Consider the following 17,016-nt stretch of genomic DNA (forward strand, 5'->3'; position numbering starts at 1 on the left):
AATTTTCATGAATCTAGTATCATGTGAGTGTATTGTTTATGGATCTAATATTTTTTCTATGTAAGGCTTATGTAAAATTTAATTTTCCGTGTTCTTTTATTACTTTTATCGCGATAATTATCACAAAGTAAAGAATATTTGCATTAATGAAGATGTTAACGTACCCTCGTTTTGCATGTCGACATATCTCATTACTTTCAGCCATGAAACTATTAACCGCGTTATGTGACAAATAGCGATTTAATCGCAAAACGCGATAGACTCATTTTAACGCACGCATATACATACGCATGCAAACTTTTATAATCGCACGTGTGAAGAGAGCATAACGAAACCGTGTATGAAGCATCCAAGTGCACGATGCCCCTGTCTTTTATTATTATAGTAATTAACAAGAAAGGATAGCCCTCAAGAGTTGCCACGCGCTACGAATTTCTCCGAAACTTTTAGAAGGCCGCTGGGATTTCCATTCTTAATTTTCCTTTAGAGGAAAAAATAAGAAAAATTAATATTCTTTCTAACAAAGTTGTTTGAAACATAATGATTATCATGTTACACATTTTTACGCAAAGTAATGATTAAATTGTCATTTTGAGAAAATATTTAAATGACAAAAGTTATAAATGAATTATATTTTCAAGGACTTTATGACAAAAAATATTAAAAGAACTTATCGCATAAATATGTAATTTTGTTAAAATGAATTCAATAAAACGGAATGAATACGGAATAATAAATACTTTCACGCCTCGACTAGTTTGAGCTCGGAAGAGAAATGAAATTGCCGGCTTACTGAAGTGTGACTACTTCCGAAGAATCCGAAGTAAATTGCGTCCCGTATAACAATTAATCACGCTATTTACAGATAAGGACACATTATCAAGAAAGACCGGAAAGAGATATTCAAACAGTCTCTTTAATTAATCACTAATAAAAATTATACATTATGATCTCATATAACGTGTTTGTGAAAATCACGGAAATGAAAGGAAGTGAATGTTCACGTAACGTACATAATGCAAATCGCATTATAAGTCTCAATTTATACACGGATAATGTTTTTTTGCAGAAATCACTGCAAATATCCAAGTCATAAAATAAAAGTAGACTTTCAATCAACATTGATCGTGCATCTGTTTTTTAATCTAGAAACTATAAAAGATCGCGTTGATAAAGAAAGCGCGAAAAATGCATGATATTTTTAATATATACTTCCGAAGTGCAAATATACTCCAGTAGCTTCTGCATAAATATTATTATGTATACTATTGTGTAACAATAACTTTCATGATTTATTATTTTATGACAAAAGGGACAAGTATTTTCGTATAAAACAGGAAGGAAGAGAATTCTGCTATGTGACATTGGAGAGAGAAACTTAGAAAATTTCAATGGCTATATATATATGCAAATAAAACAAACTGTTCGTGTTTTCTTTAAAAATATTTCATTATAGATATTTCCTGAAATGCGCAACAAGTAAATAATAATAGGTTAATAACAGGTTAATAACGACAGGTAAACAACATCACACGCAAATAGAAAACAACATTTTTATTAAATAAGATTATTATTTGGCAACAGATGAACGCACCAACATAAGTACAAATATAACCTATATATAGGAAGAGGAGCGTACTATTATCTCGCATCATGCTCGGTCAACGGCCCTATAACGACAAGTCGCGTGTATCGCAGCGCTTGTAACTCAATAAAAGTAATCATGGCGAGTTTACCGCGAAACCACGTGGCGACGTTTGACTTCACGAAGGACGACACTTCACGAGTCGTCATTCCTATTGCTGCTAGAATCTCATTTAGTCATCTCACAACACTTTCTTCGATATACTCAACCATGGTGGCCATGGTTGTGATTTTTCGTTTTCCGATAGAAAACATGTTTGTAAACTGGTATGTGGATCGGGTACGGTTTCTCCACCGGCACGGCTATGTGTTTCTCCACTGTTATCGGTACTGCCTTTTCCACGGGCACCGGTACAATCTTCTCCACTGGATACGGCACCTTCTTTTCCACTGGAATCGCGACGGTCCTCACGACCGGTACGGCGATCGGCTGAGCGACTGGTACGTGAATAGGGTAAGGTTGAGGAACGGCTACGGCCACAGGATGGGGCACGGGAATCGCCACGGGTTGCGCCACTGGAACACCTGTATTATTTCCATGCGACATAAGAGCTCAAACTCGAAATTTCATCAAATATATGAAAGAAAAACCGAATTTCAGGTAGCTCAAATAATTGCTCTTGTAACAACGGGGAGTTTCTAATTCTATAAAAATTATTTTTTTCTGTCAATACGGATACGATGGAATGAGACGGTTTTTCGGTCTCTGTCATGTTGAATAATATATACAAAACGAAAAGTTACGGTATCTCTTGTGATACAATATTAATTGACAATTTTACGAAATGTTTTTCATTGAATAACGCAAACATGCTCGTAATGATGATATAGTATTGTCCAATTTAGCAGTCATATATTTTATCTATCTTTATCGACAAATAGGGAAATAAAATTGTGGAAATGCTTGTTTCGGAAAGGACCGACATGCGTTTAATTTGAGAAAATAGGAAGAGCGGTATGAAGTACGTAACTTTACTTGTTATAGCCACGAAGTTTTGCAACTTTAGCATTCGAATGGAAATGCAACTTCTCCCCGAGGCTCGCGTGTCGACCAAATAAATGAGAATGTTTCTCATGAATTCCACTTTCACAGACGATTCAAAATGCGACGTTAAGTATCTAATGAATACATTTCCTTGTTCTATCCTTAATGCAGATGAGTTATACACTTTACGTAAATCAACCAGCTATCATCCGCAATTTCGACATTTACTAACACAGCTCGCGAGATCTTACCGATATTCGTTATGACTGGCACCGCTACTGGCTTCGTGATTTCCACGTGCTTGCTAATCGGCACTGAATGCACGAATGTATGTTCGGGATTAAATTCATGGCTGATGTGAAAATCACCGTCACTTCCGTAAGAAGAAAACGGCCCGTAAGAGGAGAGATCCTGATGAACATTTACATCCTTGTCGCTGGGACCGTAACTCGTGACTCCGTAATTAGTGGTGCTATACGTTTATTAAAATATGGTGATTAGTGGCGAGACAATGAGATACGCTAAGAGAGGAAGTGATAAGTACAACGAGCAAATTTTTCTCATCGTGTCTACTCACCCGTGCCATCCAGAGTCACTTCCTTCTATGAAACCAGCGAGTGTTGTCTTCGTTAACGTACATGCAACCAGTATCTGGAATAACTAAATTAACGATTGTCCTTTTACTTCAATTAATCTGAATTTTCCAGTATAACGTATCGAGAAGGATAAGCAAGTAACAAACGCACGTTTGATATAAAACAAGTCGCACAAAAGTTTTTATTCCTTAATACCGCGTGTCTTTTTCTTACCTTTGTGACACAGTTATAACTTTTAAAACCATACAATCAAAATAAACGGAAAACAAGGAAACAAAGTTTAAAGAAATAAAATGTTCTCCCACGCAATTCTTTGTTAACGTTATTTACTGCCACGTATAACAGTTTTATGAAAGCAATGCGATATCTTTATGAAAGTAGCGCGACAGTTGAATGGTGTTGACGAGTTGCTCAAGATCTGATGAATTTCAATTAAAGCACGCAGCACTGTTCCGTAACGTCTCAACTCTTCTATACTTAGTTTTACGATGAATGTGCGAGCGAGGTAGAAAAATCCCTGACAAACGTCTTTATTCGCGTGCGAACACTTAGGAAACATTTGTCGTCGAGGTGTTCTTTCTTCCCTGCGAAGAGAGTACTGCTGGCGACGCGTCGGATTCGTATCATCACTCACCCCCGCAAGATATTCGGCATCTACAAAGTGTTACACATCGCGGGAAGTATGGAAATATCGACAGTCACTTTCCATCGCTATTGTTCGGCGTAAAGGCGGAACTCACGCGCGCAGATATCGGGCACCATGAATCTCCGCTTTCGCGACTCCCACGCGCACCCCGTCTTGCTTGGGTCCTATCCGTCGCGTTTTTTCTCTCTTTATTTCTTACTTACTGAGGGTAGAAGGAGCATTTTTCAGAATATGTCGTGATGAGATACGAGCGTGTACGGGACTACGAAGAGGATACTGCGGATTCGTTCCAATGGACCGTTCGTTTTTATAGATGACGCTTTCTCTCTCTCCCCTACCCATCTGGATATCTCTCATGGAAACCAGACTTGCATGCCTGCATCTCTATATTTGATTAGTAAATCAAAAACGGGTCTTCTAGAATCTACTCGACTGCAAAGTGAGACCGTAAGACTAGCCAGCTGAGATAAGAACGTGCTTTTGTTTCGGCCGTGAAACACTGTTGCAACGGATGCTACATGGCATCACTAGCGATTCTCAATCGGAGTGCCTGACAATGTCTGGCCTGAGACAAAGGTCATTCGGACCAGATCACATGGACAGTTCGCGCTACTAAACGATCATTTAATATTTAGCAGCATACACGGTAAAGAATTTTGTATAAATAATGGCATACTGAACATTTTTGTATCACCTTAATAAGGTGGATATGTTGAAAAGTAACATTTCAATCAGATTAATGTGTCAATTTTACATATATTTATGTATTTTTTTAACGTAATCCCATGTTAAAGTAACAAGTTCAGTGGACCGTTATTTACATAACATTTTTTATTGTGCATATATATACAAAATGTTGCATCAGCATATAAAGTAATATGTCGGATTAAAAGGGCACATGAGAGAGTGAGAGCGCGCGAATTTACTCGCATCGGCTCGCGCTTCTCTCACGCGTACCCTTGCAATAGCAGTCCGACACACTACTTTATATACCGACGCAACACCCTGCACATCAGAAAGCTCAATTTGCGTGGAGGTAGAGTCGGATGATTCAACCGATGATCACGACTTTACATAAATTCGATGCAATGAAATGCAACGGTAAATCATAAATCGTCCGGACGGAGCTCATTGAAATGTTACTCGACCGAAAAGCGCAAAACATCCACGAGATAAATCGCTTCACTCTGCAGTAATCGAAGCGTTCAACAGGACCTTTACGACCTCCCTGCAAACGACCTTTCTGGCCCACCCCCGCGGATTGCTATCAACTTTCCGACCAGGAAACGCGATAAAGCTCAACTGGTCCGGTGCAAATATTACTAGGATGCCACGCGAATGATAACGTGTAAATGAAACGATAACTTATGAACTTAGTGAACCGCACGAGTGGTCATCACCTTATAATGCACCGAGACGCACGTACATAAATCACCACCTTTTCCCTAAACGTGTCTACTTATTCCATTCCAGCGTAAATACAGCGTAACACACGGTGAAATGAAAAGACTTGCGCGCGAATTTTTTGCGATAAAGTACAAGCGGGCGTTTCCCATGCGAAATCATTAGCGTCATTATCCGCGTGCAAAAAAAAAATACGAACGGAATTCCACGTCTTTTAGATACGCAACGTGTAAAACGGCGGCGGGGTTTCTTGTCATTCACTCGGCGGTATTAATAACCACGCACCAAAGTATCGCCTGGCTTTGCGCTAATATACGTTATTAAAAAAGCAAGCTAAAGCTGGAGACGAGTGAGAGCGGCTCGCGCACGCAATAAGAAAGGAAAGCAAATAAAACTGGGTGAAGGAGAAGCTAGCAAAAAGAGCACGAAGAACGGCGGGAAAAGGCGCAACCAATGAAAGTATCATCCGGTTCGCGGTGTGAAAGGTGGAGCTCTCGATCGCTGCAACGACAGCGTCTCCTACGAGCGCGTCCACCGTGCCGATAGCGACGACGGGTGATAAATGATCGATCGTGCGCAATCACGATCAGTTTAACGAGCGCTTCGTTAAGCATTAACGCGGCTCGAAGATCACGTGGGTTCGGGTTGCGTTTTCTCCGCTTCTAATTCGGTTCAGGCTCTCGTTCGAAATAAACGAAACAAACGTACAGCTGCTCGCGTGATATTTCTTGCGCATGACTTGCACCTCTATTTCACAGTTATTTATATATTGTCGCAAGATAATATTCTGTATAGAGTTAATTCGAGATGCGGCTTGCAGAGGTTTCCAAAATAAACGACAAGGAATGCGTGGAACGCCAGTATTCCCACATCGCCTTTCGCGCGCCGCTTCGCATGAAATAATCTAGACCACAATGCAAGCATCAAGGATTCGGATCGCCGTTATGCTACGTGTACAGTTTATACACGGTTATCGGAAACATTGTAAATATCGTGTGACGCGTTGAATCGAGACGATCTATTCGCTCTCATAACCCGTTGTTCTCCCTAATGAATGGAGCGCTCCGTCCGAAAACCGGCTAAGTAGAAAACAGTTTAAACATTCTAAAGTCTAGATACTTACGTGACATCCGTCGTGTTTCGTCCGTTCATTCACCACGTTTGCGTGCTCTTCTCCCTACTTTCCCGAACTATCATTAATACCACCGAGAGGTATTCGCACCGGCGGGAATTGACCCGTGCGCTTCTTTTTTGTCGCGCCGGAACCTCGAAAGAGTGGCTCATTGTCCTTACAAATGGCCGAGGGCGCAGCAACCTGGGAAAAGGAAGGGGCACGGAAAGAGTGACTTTGATCGAACGACTTTCTTCTGTCGTAATTGCATCTGGTTCATAGAACTCGTGGCGGCGCCGTAAGGGTGACGGGCGATGCGTGAGGGAGACAGAGGAAACTACGGATGACTAAGAAAGTGAAGAGGTGAGTGAAAGGGTTCCGGTACGCCGGGTGTGTGTATACTCACAGATTTAGCACCAATGACTACGCCCAGCTAATCGGTGGAGCCATACAAGTTGTAGCCACTTGATCCCGGCATCACGTTCCACGTAACTGGACACTGACCTTACCTCCATTGTCCGTCGATCCCGTCTTCTCGCCGGAAAGGATACCGGAGCTTTCACTGTCCGCTTCCTATAGGAGAACACTCTCGATACGCTGCAAGGATACTAGAAATTTGAAAGGTAGATCTGGAGATGGTGAAATTTCTCGAGGAGCGACCGAACGAACGTTCGATACGTTATCGAGCATTAATTCATTTCTCACTGATCGTAATTCAATCTTATGACATTTTCAAATATTTGATCATCACAAATTTCGATCATTACTTTTGTCATTCATTTAGCGCCTGTGTGCATGTTATTAGCATACATTTTCCATTAGAATATATTTATTTTGTCAATATGCGCTGCTTGTAGGATAATACCAGTGATACTCAGCTGTCGCACGTTTGACCGTTTATAGTATAAAATCTAGCTGATTACACGTTCAGATTGTGATCCAGACTGTAATCTGAACTCACAGTGCAATATTATTGTTTCCACATCCCGGCAATTTCCACATATATGTGGAAATATGTGGATATATATATATATATATATATATCTGTGGAGAGGTCTCGTGCTAATACGCAACAGCAACCAACCAAGACGGCGCCGATTGGTTTGGTATAATGACCGTTCTATGAGTATGACACGAGTATTAGATAACAGATTTTACGCCGATGGTTTACGCCAATAAAGGTTAAGGACACGTTTTCATCGTGAGACTCGTAGTATTTCCCCCACTGTTGCACTTGTTTATCATGAAGTATTGTTAGCAGAACTACGTTCTTCGGGTTTTCTGTAAAGGAACGGCATACTTGGGTAATTAACGAACGCGCTAAGTATATAGTTTCTACCAGGAGAGCGATAATGGATATACTTCGCAAGGCTTAATGACTCGATATGGTTTCGTTATGTACTATATAATTAATATTTTCTTTTGTTGATATCTTTTGTAAAATAATGTCCAAGAATCATAGGTGCAAATTGACGTATTCTTTCGTTCGAGTTACAATCGTTGCTTTATTAAAATATTTATACAAACACTGTATGCGATACATGCTTCAAGTGTGTTTTATCGTTTGTGTAAAAATTGGAAACAATAATTGCAATTATAAAAAAGTGGCCAAGGAAATTGTCTGAGTACATCTGCACGAAGAATATAAAAAATTACTAAATATTCTTCGTTTATAAATCCTTTGTGACAAATCTTTAGTAAAATTTTTCTAATGAAAGTGGAAGTTAAAGTTAAAAAACTAATAATATTTACGTAATCAAGGATTGGAAATAAAAGGTTTGTCTCCAATAAGGAGTTATGCAAATAGACAACAAAAATTATATTCTTTACTGACATTTCAGCGGATTTTAATAGAATTTTCTTTTGCAACTTTGTTAGAAGAATATTATAAATAATCTTGCCAATTCAGTAATGTAATATTTTACATATTTTATCTTGCACAATATTAGCAAAAAACTGTACCGCGTTTTTCTTATGAATTAATACAACTTTTTGCCGGTCGTTGGTATATTGTCGAGGTAAGTAAATTATCATCCACTGGTAAAGACAGCGTTCGAAACATGGTTCTTATCTACAAAATTATTAATGACACGCGGATAATGAACTAAATGGATTTTGTTCCTATATATTAATTTGAGAATTAAATCTATAAAAATAAATTCTTTTTAATGTAACATAACTATAAAACTCAATGATTATATAAAATATATTTTATAACAAAAATTATAAAATTACCTTTTTATTAGTCTCTTATAATATTTATAGGACACTTTTTTAGATATATTTCATTGCTTAAAAGGTAAATTATTGGAGTTATTGGTCAGAAAAACGTAGAATAAACTGTGTATAACTTTTATTGCTGAAACAATTCTTACGTATAACAATTACAAAAGTATCAAGTAAAGATCGTAAGACTATAAGATGCCCTTTTGTATACCGTCACCTAGAATATATAATAAATTCTCTCGTTTAGTGATATGCTTTTCAACCCCAAGGGTGATGAGTAGGTTTCTGTAAGCTCGTTTGCTGAATCGCGGCTGCCACTGCATTCTCCTTCGCGGCTAGTATGTCCTTTTCCTGTTTGTACAATAAACATGATGACATCGGAAATAATTGGGCAGTATTTTGTAACATACAGCGTGCAGTAGTATAAAATATTTGATCTCTGACAAATAGATTTGTCTGTCTTGTGAAAGATGCAAGCTTCGTGTTCACGTATAAAGTACGTTTGTCACGGTACTCGATTAAAAAATTAAATAACGAAACTTTGCGAACGATAATATTTATAGAAAATATTTCCGAGGGTGCTTGCCTTGGCTTCTTGCTCGCTCTGGTTAATCTGCTTGTCAACGTCCTGCTTTTGCAGTTCGGCGGCGGTTTCAGCCGCGTTCCTTTGGATCGCTGCGGCCGCAGCGGCTTCCCTGGCCGCGGCCACTCGTTGAGCAGCTGCTACCGAGTCCTTCAGGGTTGCTAATCTCTGTTGCAGCGCTACGAGTTGACGAGCGCTATCTCGAGCCTCGGCTTCAGCGTGCTGCGAAATTTCTTGAGACCTGCGGAGAAAGAAAATCATTACGGAAACGTAACGACGTCGCGTAAAACAAGCGTAGTCGAAACGTCACAGTTTGTAGGAATACACGAGGCTTAATGATGGGGAACTGAGTAAATTAATTACTCATACCTCGCGGCAGCTTCCCTCGCCGCTGCCTCCTTCGCTAACGCAATTTTCTGTTGAATCAGCGCGGCTTGCTTCGCTTCCGCAACTTTGTGCTGAGCTACGGCAACATTATTATTCGCCTCTTTCGCTTGTTGAATCGCCCTCAGGACTTCGGGCGGGTATGCAATAGTGGGCGTACCTGATGACGGGTCCTTCAAGGCCTGTGGTACAAGTTAATAGTGAATATCCTTTTCCGAATTTCTTGCCATACATATACGACGTAATAACATAACATATTAGTAAATGATAAAATATTAGTAAATAAATGTGCGTACTTGAAGCGCCACATTGTGCGTGGCTTGAACTTGAACCTGAGTGAGTGCTATGTCAGGAGAGCTCGGTGGGTTCCAAGCAGAAGCCGCAACACTCGTAGGACCCCACGAGGAAGGACTGAAAGCTGGCACAATGCCGAAGAAGTCATAGCCAGGCGACCCGAAAAATGCCACTCCCCGTTTATGTTTCCTCGACTCCGACTTCCTCAATTCCACCAAAGACGCGAGGGCAGAGAAAAGCACGATCTAACAATAAATCTCCCATTACATTTCTTAGATTGAAGTAGATTCAGAAGTAGATTCAGAAGATTCAGAAAGCTGCTCGAAATAACTTGATAAATTCCGAAATAAGAAACCTTTTCTCGCACACACGAAGCTTGCGTTACGAAGTTTTAAAAATCAAGTATTTCAATCGCTATGATATAAAATAGGTAATAAAATGAGCAATAATATGGAAATAAGATGTAAAATATCATCTATATAAAACTAGAACTATAATATGAAATAGGTAATAAAATAAGCAATAATATGGAAATAAGATGTAAAATATTATCTATATAAAACTAGAATTGCCGAAGCTTTCGGTTACCGTTACGAAGATCTTCATCTTGCAGGGGATGTTGCTGATGATACTGAATTTTCCACTGTGGATCCCCGATATATATACAACTTGTGATACGACGGAGAATGCTCGATCGACTCCGGGATAATCACGGAATTAATTAAAACTATTATAGGTGTACGTAAGAATCCACGTATCGAAGGTAGAATTATAGGTCTTCATTGTCTAATGATGATTTTCTGCAGGGCGTATACTATACAATCACCGCACACGAGACTGTTTACGTCCTGGAAGCCGATGGACAAAGATCATATCTCGTCTCTGAACTCAGGAAGTAGTTGTTCAGTAGTGAGTATGTGGCGAATACTTCCGGCACCTTATCGACGATGCACTATCTTCAACGTAAATATCAGATAAATTTAATTCACGTACATTTTATATGTACGTAATAATTAAGGACTTTCGATTTTTTGGTAAACATTATTTGCAACACTGCATCGTTTAATGTTCATTTCTAAAAAAATATTTGTACGTGGAAACAATTAAACGCGTAAAACAGTAATATATTTTTTTATATACCACATGCGGTAATAATAAAACTGTAATGGAATTATAATATCAAATAATAAAGGATGATGAGATGATGTATATATTTGAGATTTCTCGTAAAACACAATGGTTATATTTCCGAGAAAAATTACTAATATTTATTGAAAAATTATTATATTACTATAAAAAATAAATCCATGTTCATAATGTTATGACATATCACATAACTTGAATAAATTCATAACGATTTAATTAACGGAAAGAAATATATTGAATTCTCAAGCAATATACATATATACATGTGTATATTTTTCGTTGTTAACAAACATACATACTTTGTTATTATCTTCTAGAAGATTATAAATAGTTAGTAACATTGTAAAAACAATAACGTAACGGTCATCTACAACTACGTCAACTACAATACGTCAACGAACGAATATCTACGGGATGTTTCTTTAAGCCGCATTTGGAAATGAGCAGATTTTCTCACACGATATCTCCAAACGTTGCTAAATAATTTCGATCTAAAAGTACACATTATTTCGTAACCTAGCGTTTGGTTATTTCGTCGATTAAATTCCCGTCAAATCACGAAGGATTTCTTCGTTCGTGAGAGAACGCACCTGCCCGTTCACTGAACTCTGTCTATATAAAGGAGCTCTGTCGCCCGAATCTGCCAATTGTCTCGCATTCGATCCAAGTCCCGTTTCTGCGGTGGAGATTTTGCCCGATTTCCAATTGCTCGCGGAGGAATACGAATGCGGATATTTATTCTTCGGGACGAGTCCGCCACCTACCTTGGGACTTTTAAATTTGTAATACTTGGCGGCACGAAGATAACTATCTTCCTTGTGTGCGGTCGATTTCTTAGCGGACGGATATTTCTCGACCGCAGACTCGGTTCTCGCGCGCTTAGAATACTTTCCACTTTTCGGGTTTTTGTATCCATAGAATTCTTCGTAAACCACTTTGCTCGCCTTTTTAGCGGAAATGTCTGAGCCGTAAGCAGCGTTGTCTTTGTAACCGGTCTTTGGTATTTTCCGATTTTTATGAGACACACGGGATTCTTGAAACATGGATTCTTCGGGTACTTCTTGATTTACACGAGATCGGCCATTATTTTCCGGCTGCCGTTTAGAAGGTTTCGGATTGTTGTAACTATCTATATCCGGTACTTCTTTCACATGAACATATCCTACAAATGGAAACATTAAATATCGACATAGAGAATGGCCGTTCTAATCATAAAATAAGCATATTAGTTGCGTCATTTATTAGATGTGTACCAAAGTTTCGGTCTTTTGAACGTACAAAAATAATCTTTGTGAAAAACAACAAAACATTTTGCGCGCATCTAACATTAGTGTATCATAAATTCTACGTACTCTGTTTCGGTAGTTCTTCCCTGTACGATTCTTCAAACTCCTGCTCGAAGTCTTTCCCGTAATATTTCGATTGCTTAGGTTCCACCTCGTAAGGATCCTCATCGGTTTCCCCGCGTTTCTCATATTTGCGAGTCTCTTGTTCTTCTTCATCCTCCTCTTCGTACGACCCGCGCGATTTTGGGGATTCAGCGTATTCAGCGCGACGTTCCGATGAAGACGGGTCTTCCTCCTCCGCGTCATCGTTCGATGAAGGATTCTTGTAGCCGGGATATGGTTTATCCTCGGAATCCTCCTCATCGGTTTCCTTTGTATACTTTCCAAATGTCTCGTCGTATTCTTTAAAAGGGAAAGATGTCGACGGCTTAAAGTCGCCCTCCGTCATCGGCGGTTCCTTGAAACGCTTTTCCGAATCATGTTCGTCCTCCTCGTCAAAATTATCTTCAATTTCCTTCTCGGAATTTTCATATCCTGAAATCATTTCTTTTATTTACATTCATTCTTCAGATTTATTTTATCGTCTAGCCTGGAATTTAACGTATTCATTTGTATTCCTGCAGTATTTTTTTTTACAGATATAAAAAAATATATGTTTATTCCTGAAATATTGTTTTTTTTATTTTCTTTATTAATGACTTGGAAATTATAGACGGATCAAATAAATTCAAAATATGAATTGAAATGTTCTGCTCGAGAGGTATTTATTTTTAACGGCAAATGTGTAGATTATATCGTAATACAAACTCATATCTTTCTCCTCTTCATCGTCGTCGTCGTCGTCAGTTTGTGCGGGATGAGGTTCTGGATGTTTCTTATTAATTATCTCTACGTCGTCCAGAATATCCTCCGTCGAAATGGAAGACGGGATGACATTTAGTTGAGCATTAACAAGTTGGTTAGCATGTTCCTTGCCAAAGTGTAATTGTGGTTGACCGTAAAGCGACTCGTAATTACCTTGCACTTTGGGAACATTTGGAACGGGATGAACTCGTATGCTGGCTCCTTTGTACTGCGGAAACTGCGGGGTACTGCCGGCTGTCTGAATCGGCACGATTTGACCTTGGAAACTCGACAGGGGCGACAAAAATGGTGAAGCGTTTGTCAATTGAAGTGCCACGTTGGGCTTTGGCATGCCTCCAAAATTAAATCCGAAGTTCGATTCGGCCGGATAGTTCGCATTTGAAAGAAACGGCTGACTCTCGAAGGCGGGGAAAGCACCGGAAAGCCCGGGATCGCTCTGAAGTTGAATGATCGGAAGAGAGACCTTCTTACCGTTCACATCCACGCTCGCCTCGTCGTTCTGCTTGGTAGCCTGTTTCGTTTCGTCCGACGATTGAAACAGCGGAGTGGCACTTGACATCGTTGGAAAGCTCGACGCGTAAATATTCGCGTATTCGGTAGCTTTCGACAGAGGATAACTGCTTTTGTACACCGGTATTTGCATGGTAGGGGACGAAACGCCGTTCTGGAAGCCTTGAGAGATAATTTTGTTGACGCTGGAATAAGAAGGATATTCAAAGTCGGAGAAACTGGACATTTCGATCGATTTGTCCGGATGGAACGCATTGTGGTTGGGCGAATATGCTTCTTGCAGTTTTTGCAGCGACTGCGACACGATTGATTTCGACGCCTCCACCGGCTTCTCTGCGCTCGTTGCAGCCTTGTACGTATTCGGATTATTCAATAGATTGAAATACGAAGCGAGCGGGCTGTTCTGATGCGATTCGGCCTGATGAGTAGGAGAGGAAACGTAAGAAAACTTTGGCACACTGCCGTACGCGTGAGAACCAGATCTCTGATTCGGGCTGGCATAGGAAATTTTCTGGATATCCGACGCTTTGGCCTTTCCATAATAAGGCAATGACTTCGAATTGATATCTTTAGACGGTGAGATCTTCGGTGTGCTTTGAGTTCCTCTGAATTGCTCCTGGGTGTCAAGAGCACCGGGCCCGGGGTCTACGATGCCGCGTTTCAATTTAGCAGACGGTGAAGTGGAGGTGCCGCTCGAGATTATAATGTTCGTGGCGGAACATACCGCAAATATAAAGGGAATGATGTTTACCACCTGGAAAATGTATCACACGCGTTAGAAATTAGATTATTTTCAAAGTGTTTATGAAAAAGATGAAAAATAAATATTTATCAAGGACATCAATCCACTACCGAGGTGACAATTTGATCAAATTCAGATTGATGTTCTTAATAAATGCGTAAATAACACGTTACATGTTGTGTAAACGCGCTGCGCGTTAAAATATCTTTTACAGCTTTCAACACAAACATACGTCAGCGGTATTATAAATCACGAATGTATCACATCACACAATTTAGCGTATTGAACAAATTACAGGTTGATATTTTTATAATATTATGATATATATAGACGTTCGCGCATTATACGATAAATCAAGTATCGATTATTTCAAGTTATTGAGAAACTGGAGAAACGTACCAACATGATACTCGCCTAGTCAGTACGAGCAGACACCAAAGTTTGACGTTAACTGACTGCGACCGACATTCTCTCATCTTTTATATTCGACGTTTACTGATGCGAGACAGCAGAATGGGCTGGTCTTTTCTAAACTTGGTAAAAAGCGTATCGAGAAAAACCGAGTCAAATCACCTCACTTCTCCCTGATCAGTGAAGCCGTCACAACGTGCCATTGATCTATCTTTTTCTTATTAATTTATTTCTTTTTATTTATTGATATATTTCTCTTATTTTCTGCGACCTAATTACGTGCACCATCTATATTAAAAGAGTGTTATCGTACTGTGTTTATCACTCATCATTGTAAAAATAATTAATTTGATATTTGTTTTGTCAAAGTTAATAAATATCCACTAAATGCGGTCCCTGCACGGTTGATTAATAAAAATGAAACTAATTGGCTGGTGTGTGTATGCGTCATTAAAATATATATAATTATGCTGTACAAAATGTTTATAAAATAAATTGGAAAGAAAAAGGGTGAGATGGGATTTTGCTTTTCGCAACAGAAACAAATCCGTTCAAGTTGCTGCATAATTATTCATGTTTCTGAAGTTTATTGAGTACTCTTTTCGAGATAATAATTAACGCATCGTTTGCCACAAGAATGATCGTTTTCTTCACGGCATTATTGGCTGTTGTTCCAAGAATACTTGCGCGACCATACCCGCCGTAATAATTTTGTGAGTTAGCTTGGAGCTCTTAAACTAATTTCTATCTAATTTTCAGGTTATTTTCCGAGAAAGTGAGAACGTTGCGCAATAAAAATGCTCCAATGGATTAATGCGAGTGCGCTTCATCGAGTAAGTTCAGAAGTTAATGATTGTTACATACATGCCTTACGAGGTGAACGTCTCTTCCTTCACGGATGAATGATTACTGCAGTCAAACGGAAACAGTGCGGTCGTATTCTCATCGATTTAAGTTTTTTTTAATAAAAACTGGTTGCCGTTTTTCAAATAATTAATTGTAACAAAAACACAGGCATTTTATTAGAAGAGAGTTGTATTAAGATTTCACCGACATATAAAACAAGGTGCAATATTTCTCCGCGTGAATATCAATGAATAGATGAGATCATACGTATATATTTACCTTATTGCCAAATTAAATGAAAACAGGTCGGAACAAAACAAAGATCCAGTTTTGGAAATGGGAGCTTTCCTCACGGTAGTACGTCGAATGTTTTTATTAGCTTAGCTTCATGATGGAGATTGAAATCTTTATCCGATTTTGTCACGGAGAGGTATGAAAGGAGTGCTATGAATGTTAGTGCAATCTAAAATGTCTTGAGAATACGGATGTGAAAATTTCATATTGATTTTATTTTTATGAAAAATATGATTCTGAAGAAAGATTCTTTTTGCAGAATTATTGAAAATATATAAATTTTTTTATTTTCTTTTTTAATATAACACTTACATATATAGAATCTATATTTTTATTCAAAATTTAATATATATTTGTCATAATATAATCATTGTATATGTATGTGTGTGTGTGTCACTATATAAAAAAATATCTTCGGTATGTTTAGATAAAAACGAAATATAAAGATTTACAAAATGTTCAGACAAAATTGTCCCACAAATAGAGTGAAATTTTACTAATACGCATCTCTTTTCCATCCGGATTTTCTCCACTTCTTCTCGTTGCGGAAAGTGATTACCTAGTTTGAGATTCTGTTTATTATCTCCTTGGACGAACGGGTGAGGGAGAAAATATTGACGGAAAAAGAGAAAACAGGCGGGCGCGACAAACGCCGTACAAATAACACGACACGTATATTTCCATATAAGTTAATATGTACAATACTAGCGTCTTATAAATGACCGATGAATTGCCTTCCCCCGTCGGTCGAGCGTTCCGTACGAATGCGTTCGACATTAACGATTGCTTTTACAACTTCCGCGTAAAACATTACTTGCTAGAATTAAACACATTCTCTCAGTACGAGCGGCGCGAACGATGCTGGCGCGATGCAGCTTTCATTAACGCGAAAAGCGAACGAGAAGAAATCGTCCGTTATCGGGCAGGATAAACGCTTATTACCTAATTCTACTAGTCCTTCCGCGAGCGGATTTGCGAGTCATTCGCGGACCCGGCGAGTACATCGCGTGATCGACCGTTTCGCCTGTACTTTTGATTACGAAT

At 39.0% G+C, this 17,016-nt stretch overlaps 3 protein-coding genes across 3 annotated transcripts; all 3 read right to left on the reverse strand.

The window, feature by feature from the left end:
* Nucleotides 1-1,849: 1,849 nt before the first annotated feature.
* LOC106740896 (zinc finger protein 512B-like) lies at nt 1,850-4,092 on the reverse strand. Its single transcript, XM_014612361.1, has 4 exons — nt 4,075-4,092; nt 3,207-3,280; nt 2,881-3,101; nt 1,850-2,169 (listed from the first exon to the last, which is right to left on the reverse strand). Exons 1-4 carry the CDS (start codon nt 4,090-4,092, stop codon nt 1,850-1,852), a joined length of 633 nt encoding a protein of 210 aa, XP_014467847.1.
* Nucleotides 4,093-8,870: 4,778 nt separating this feature from the next.
* Nucleotides 8,871-10,479, reverse strand: LOC106740937 (nuclease SbcCD subunit C-like). The gene is made up of 5 exons (XM_014612422.1): nt 10,462-10,479; nt 9,876-10,118; nt 9,565-9,761; nt 9,199-9,436; nt 8,871-8,963 (listed from the first exon to the last, which is right to left on the reverse strand). The coding sequence occupies exons 1-5, from the start codon at nt 10,477-10,479 to the stop codon at nt 8,871-8,873; spliced, it is 789 nt and encodes a 262-aa protein (XP_014467908.1).
* Nucleotides 10,480-11,558: 1,079 nt separating this feature from the next.
* Nucleotides 11,559-14,826, reverse strand: LOC106740897. Its single transcript, XM_014612362.1, has 4 exons — nt 14,821-14,826; nt 13,113-14,433; nt 12,372-12,839; nt 11,559-12,181 (listed from the first exon to the last, which is right to left on the reverse strand). The coding sequence occupies exons 1-4, from the start codon at nt 14,824-14,826 to the stop codon at nt 11,559-11,561; spliced, it is 2,418 nt and encodes an 805-aa protein (XP_014467848.1).
* Between the last annotated feature and the right edge of the window lie 2,190 nt (nt 14,827-17,016).

The sequence above is a fragment of the Dinoponera quadriceps genome, unplaced genomic scaffold, assembly GCF_001313825.1.
Source record: "Dinoponera quadriceps isolate SergipeBrazil2010 unplaced genomic scaffold, ASM131382v1 scaffold397, whole genome shotgun sequence".
Classification (NCBI taxonomy): Eukaryota; Metazoa; Arthropoda; class Insecta; order Hymenoptera; family Formicidae; genus Dinoponera; species Dinoponera quadriceps.

Coding starts and splice junctions, on each gene's coding strand:
- LOC106740896 (XM_014612361.1), bottom strand. Junction 3,102..3,206: donor AGTGACTCTGGATGGCACGG/GTGAGTAGACAC, acceptor ATAAACGTATAG/CACCACTAATTACGGAGTCA. Junction 2,170..2,880: donor GCCAGTCATAACGAATATCG/GTAAGATCTCGC, acceptor GAAATAATACAG/GTGTTCCAGTGGCGCAACCC.
- LOC106740937 (XM_014612422.1), bottom strand. Junction 9,762..9,875: donor CGCACAATGTGGCGCTTCAA/GTACGCACATTT, acceptor CTTGTACCACAG/GCCTTGAAGGACCCGTCATC. Junction 8,964..9,198: donor AGAGCGAGCAAGAAGCCAAG/GCAAGCACCCTC, acceptor TTGTACAAACAG/GAAAAGGACATACTAGCCGC.
- LOC106740897 (XM_014612362.1), bottom strand. Junction 12,840..13,112: donor TGAAGAGGAGAAAGATATGA/GTTTGTATTACG, acceptor AAATGATTTCAG/GATATGAAAATTCCGAGAAG. Junction 12,182..12,371: donor GGAAGAACTACCGAAACAGA/GTACGTAGAATT, acceptor TTCCATTTGTAG/GATATGTTCATGTGAAAGAA.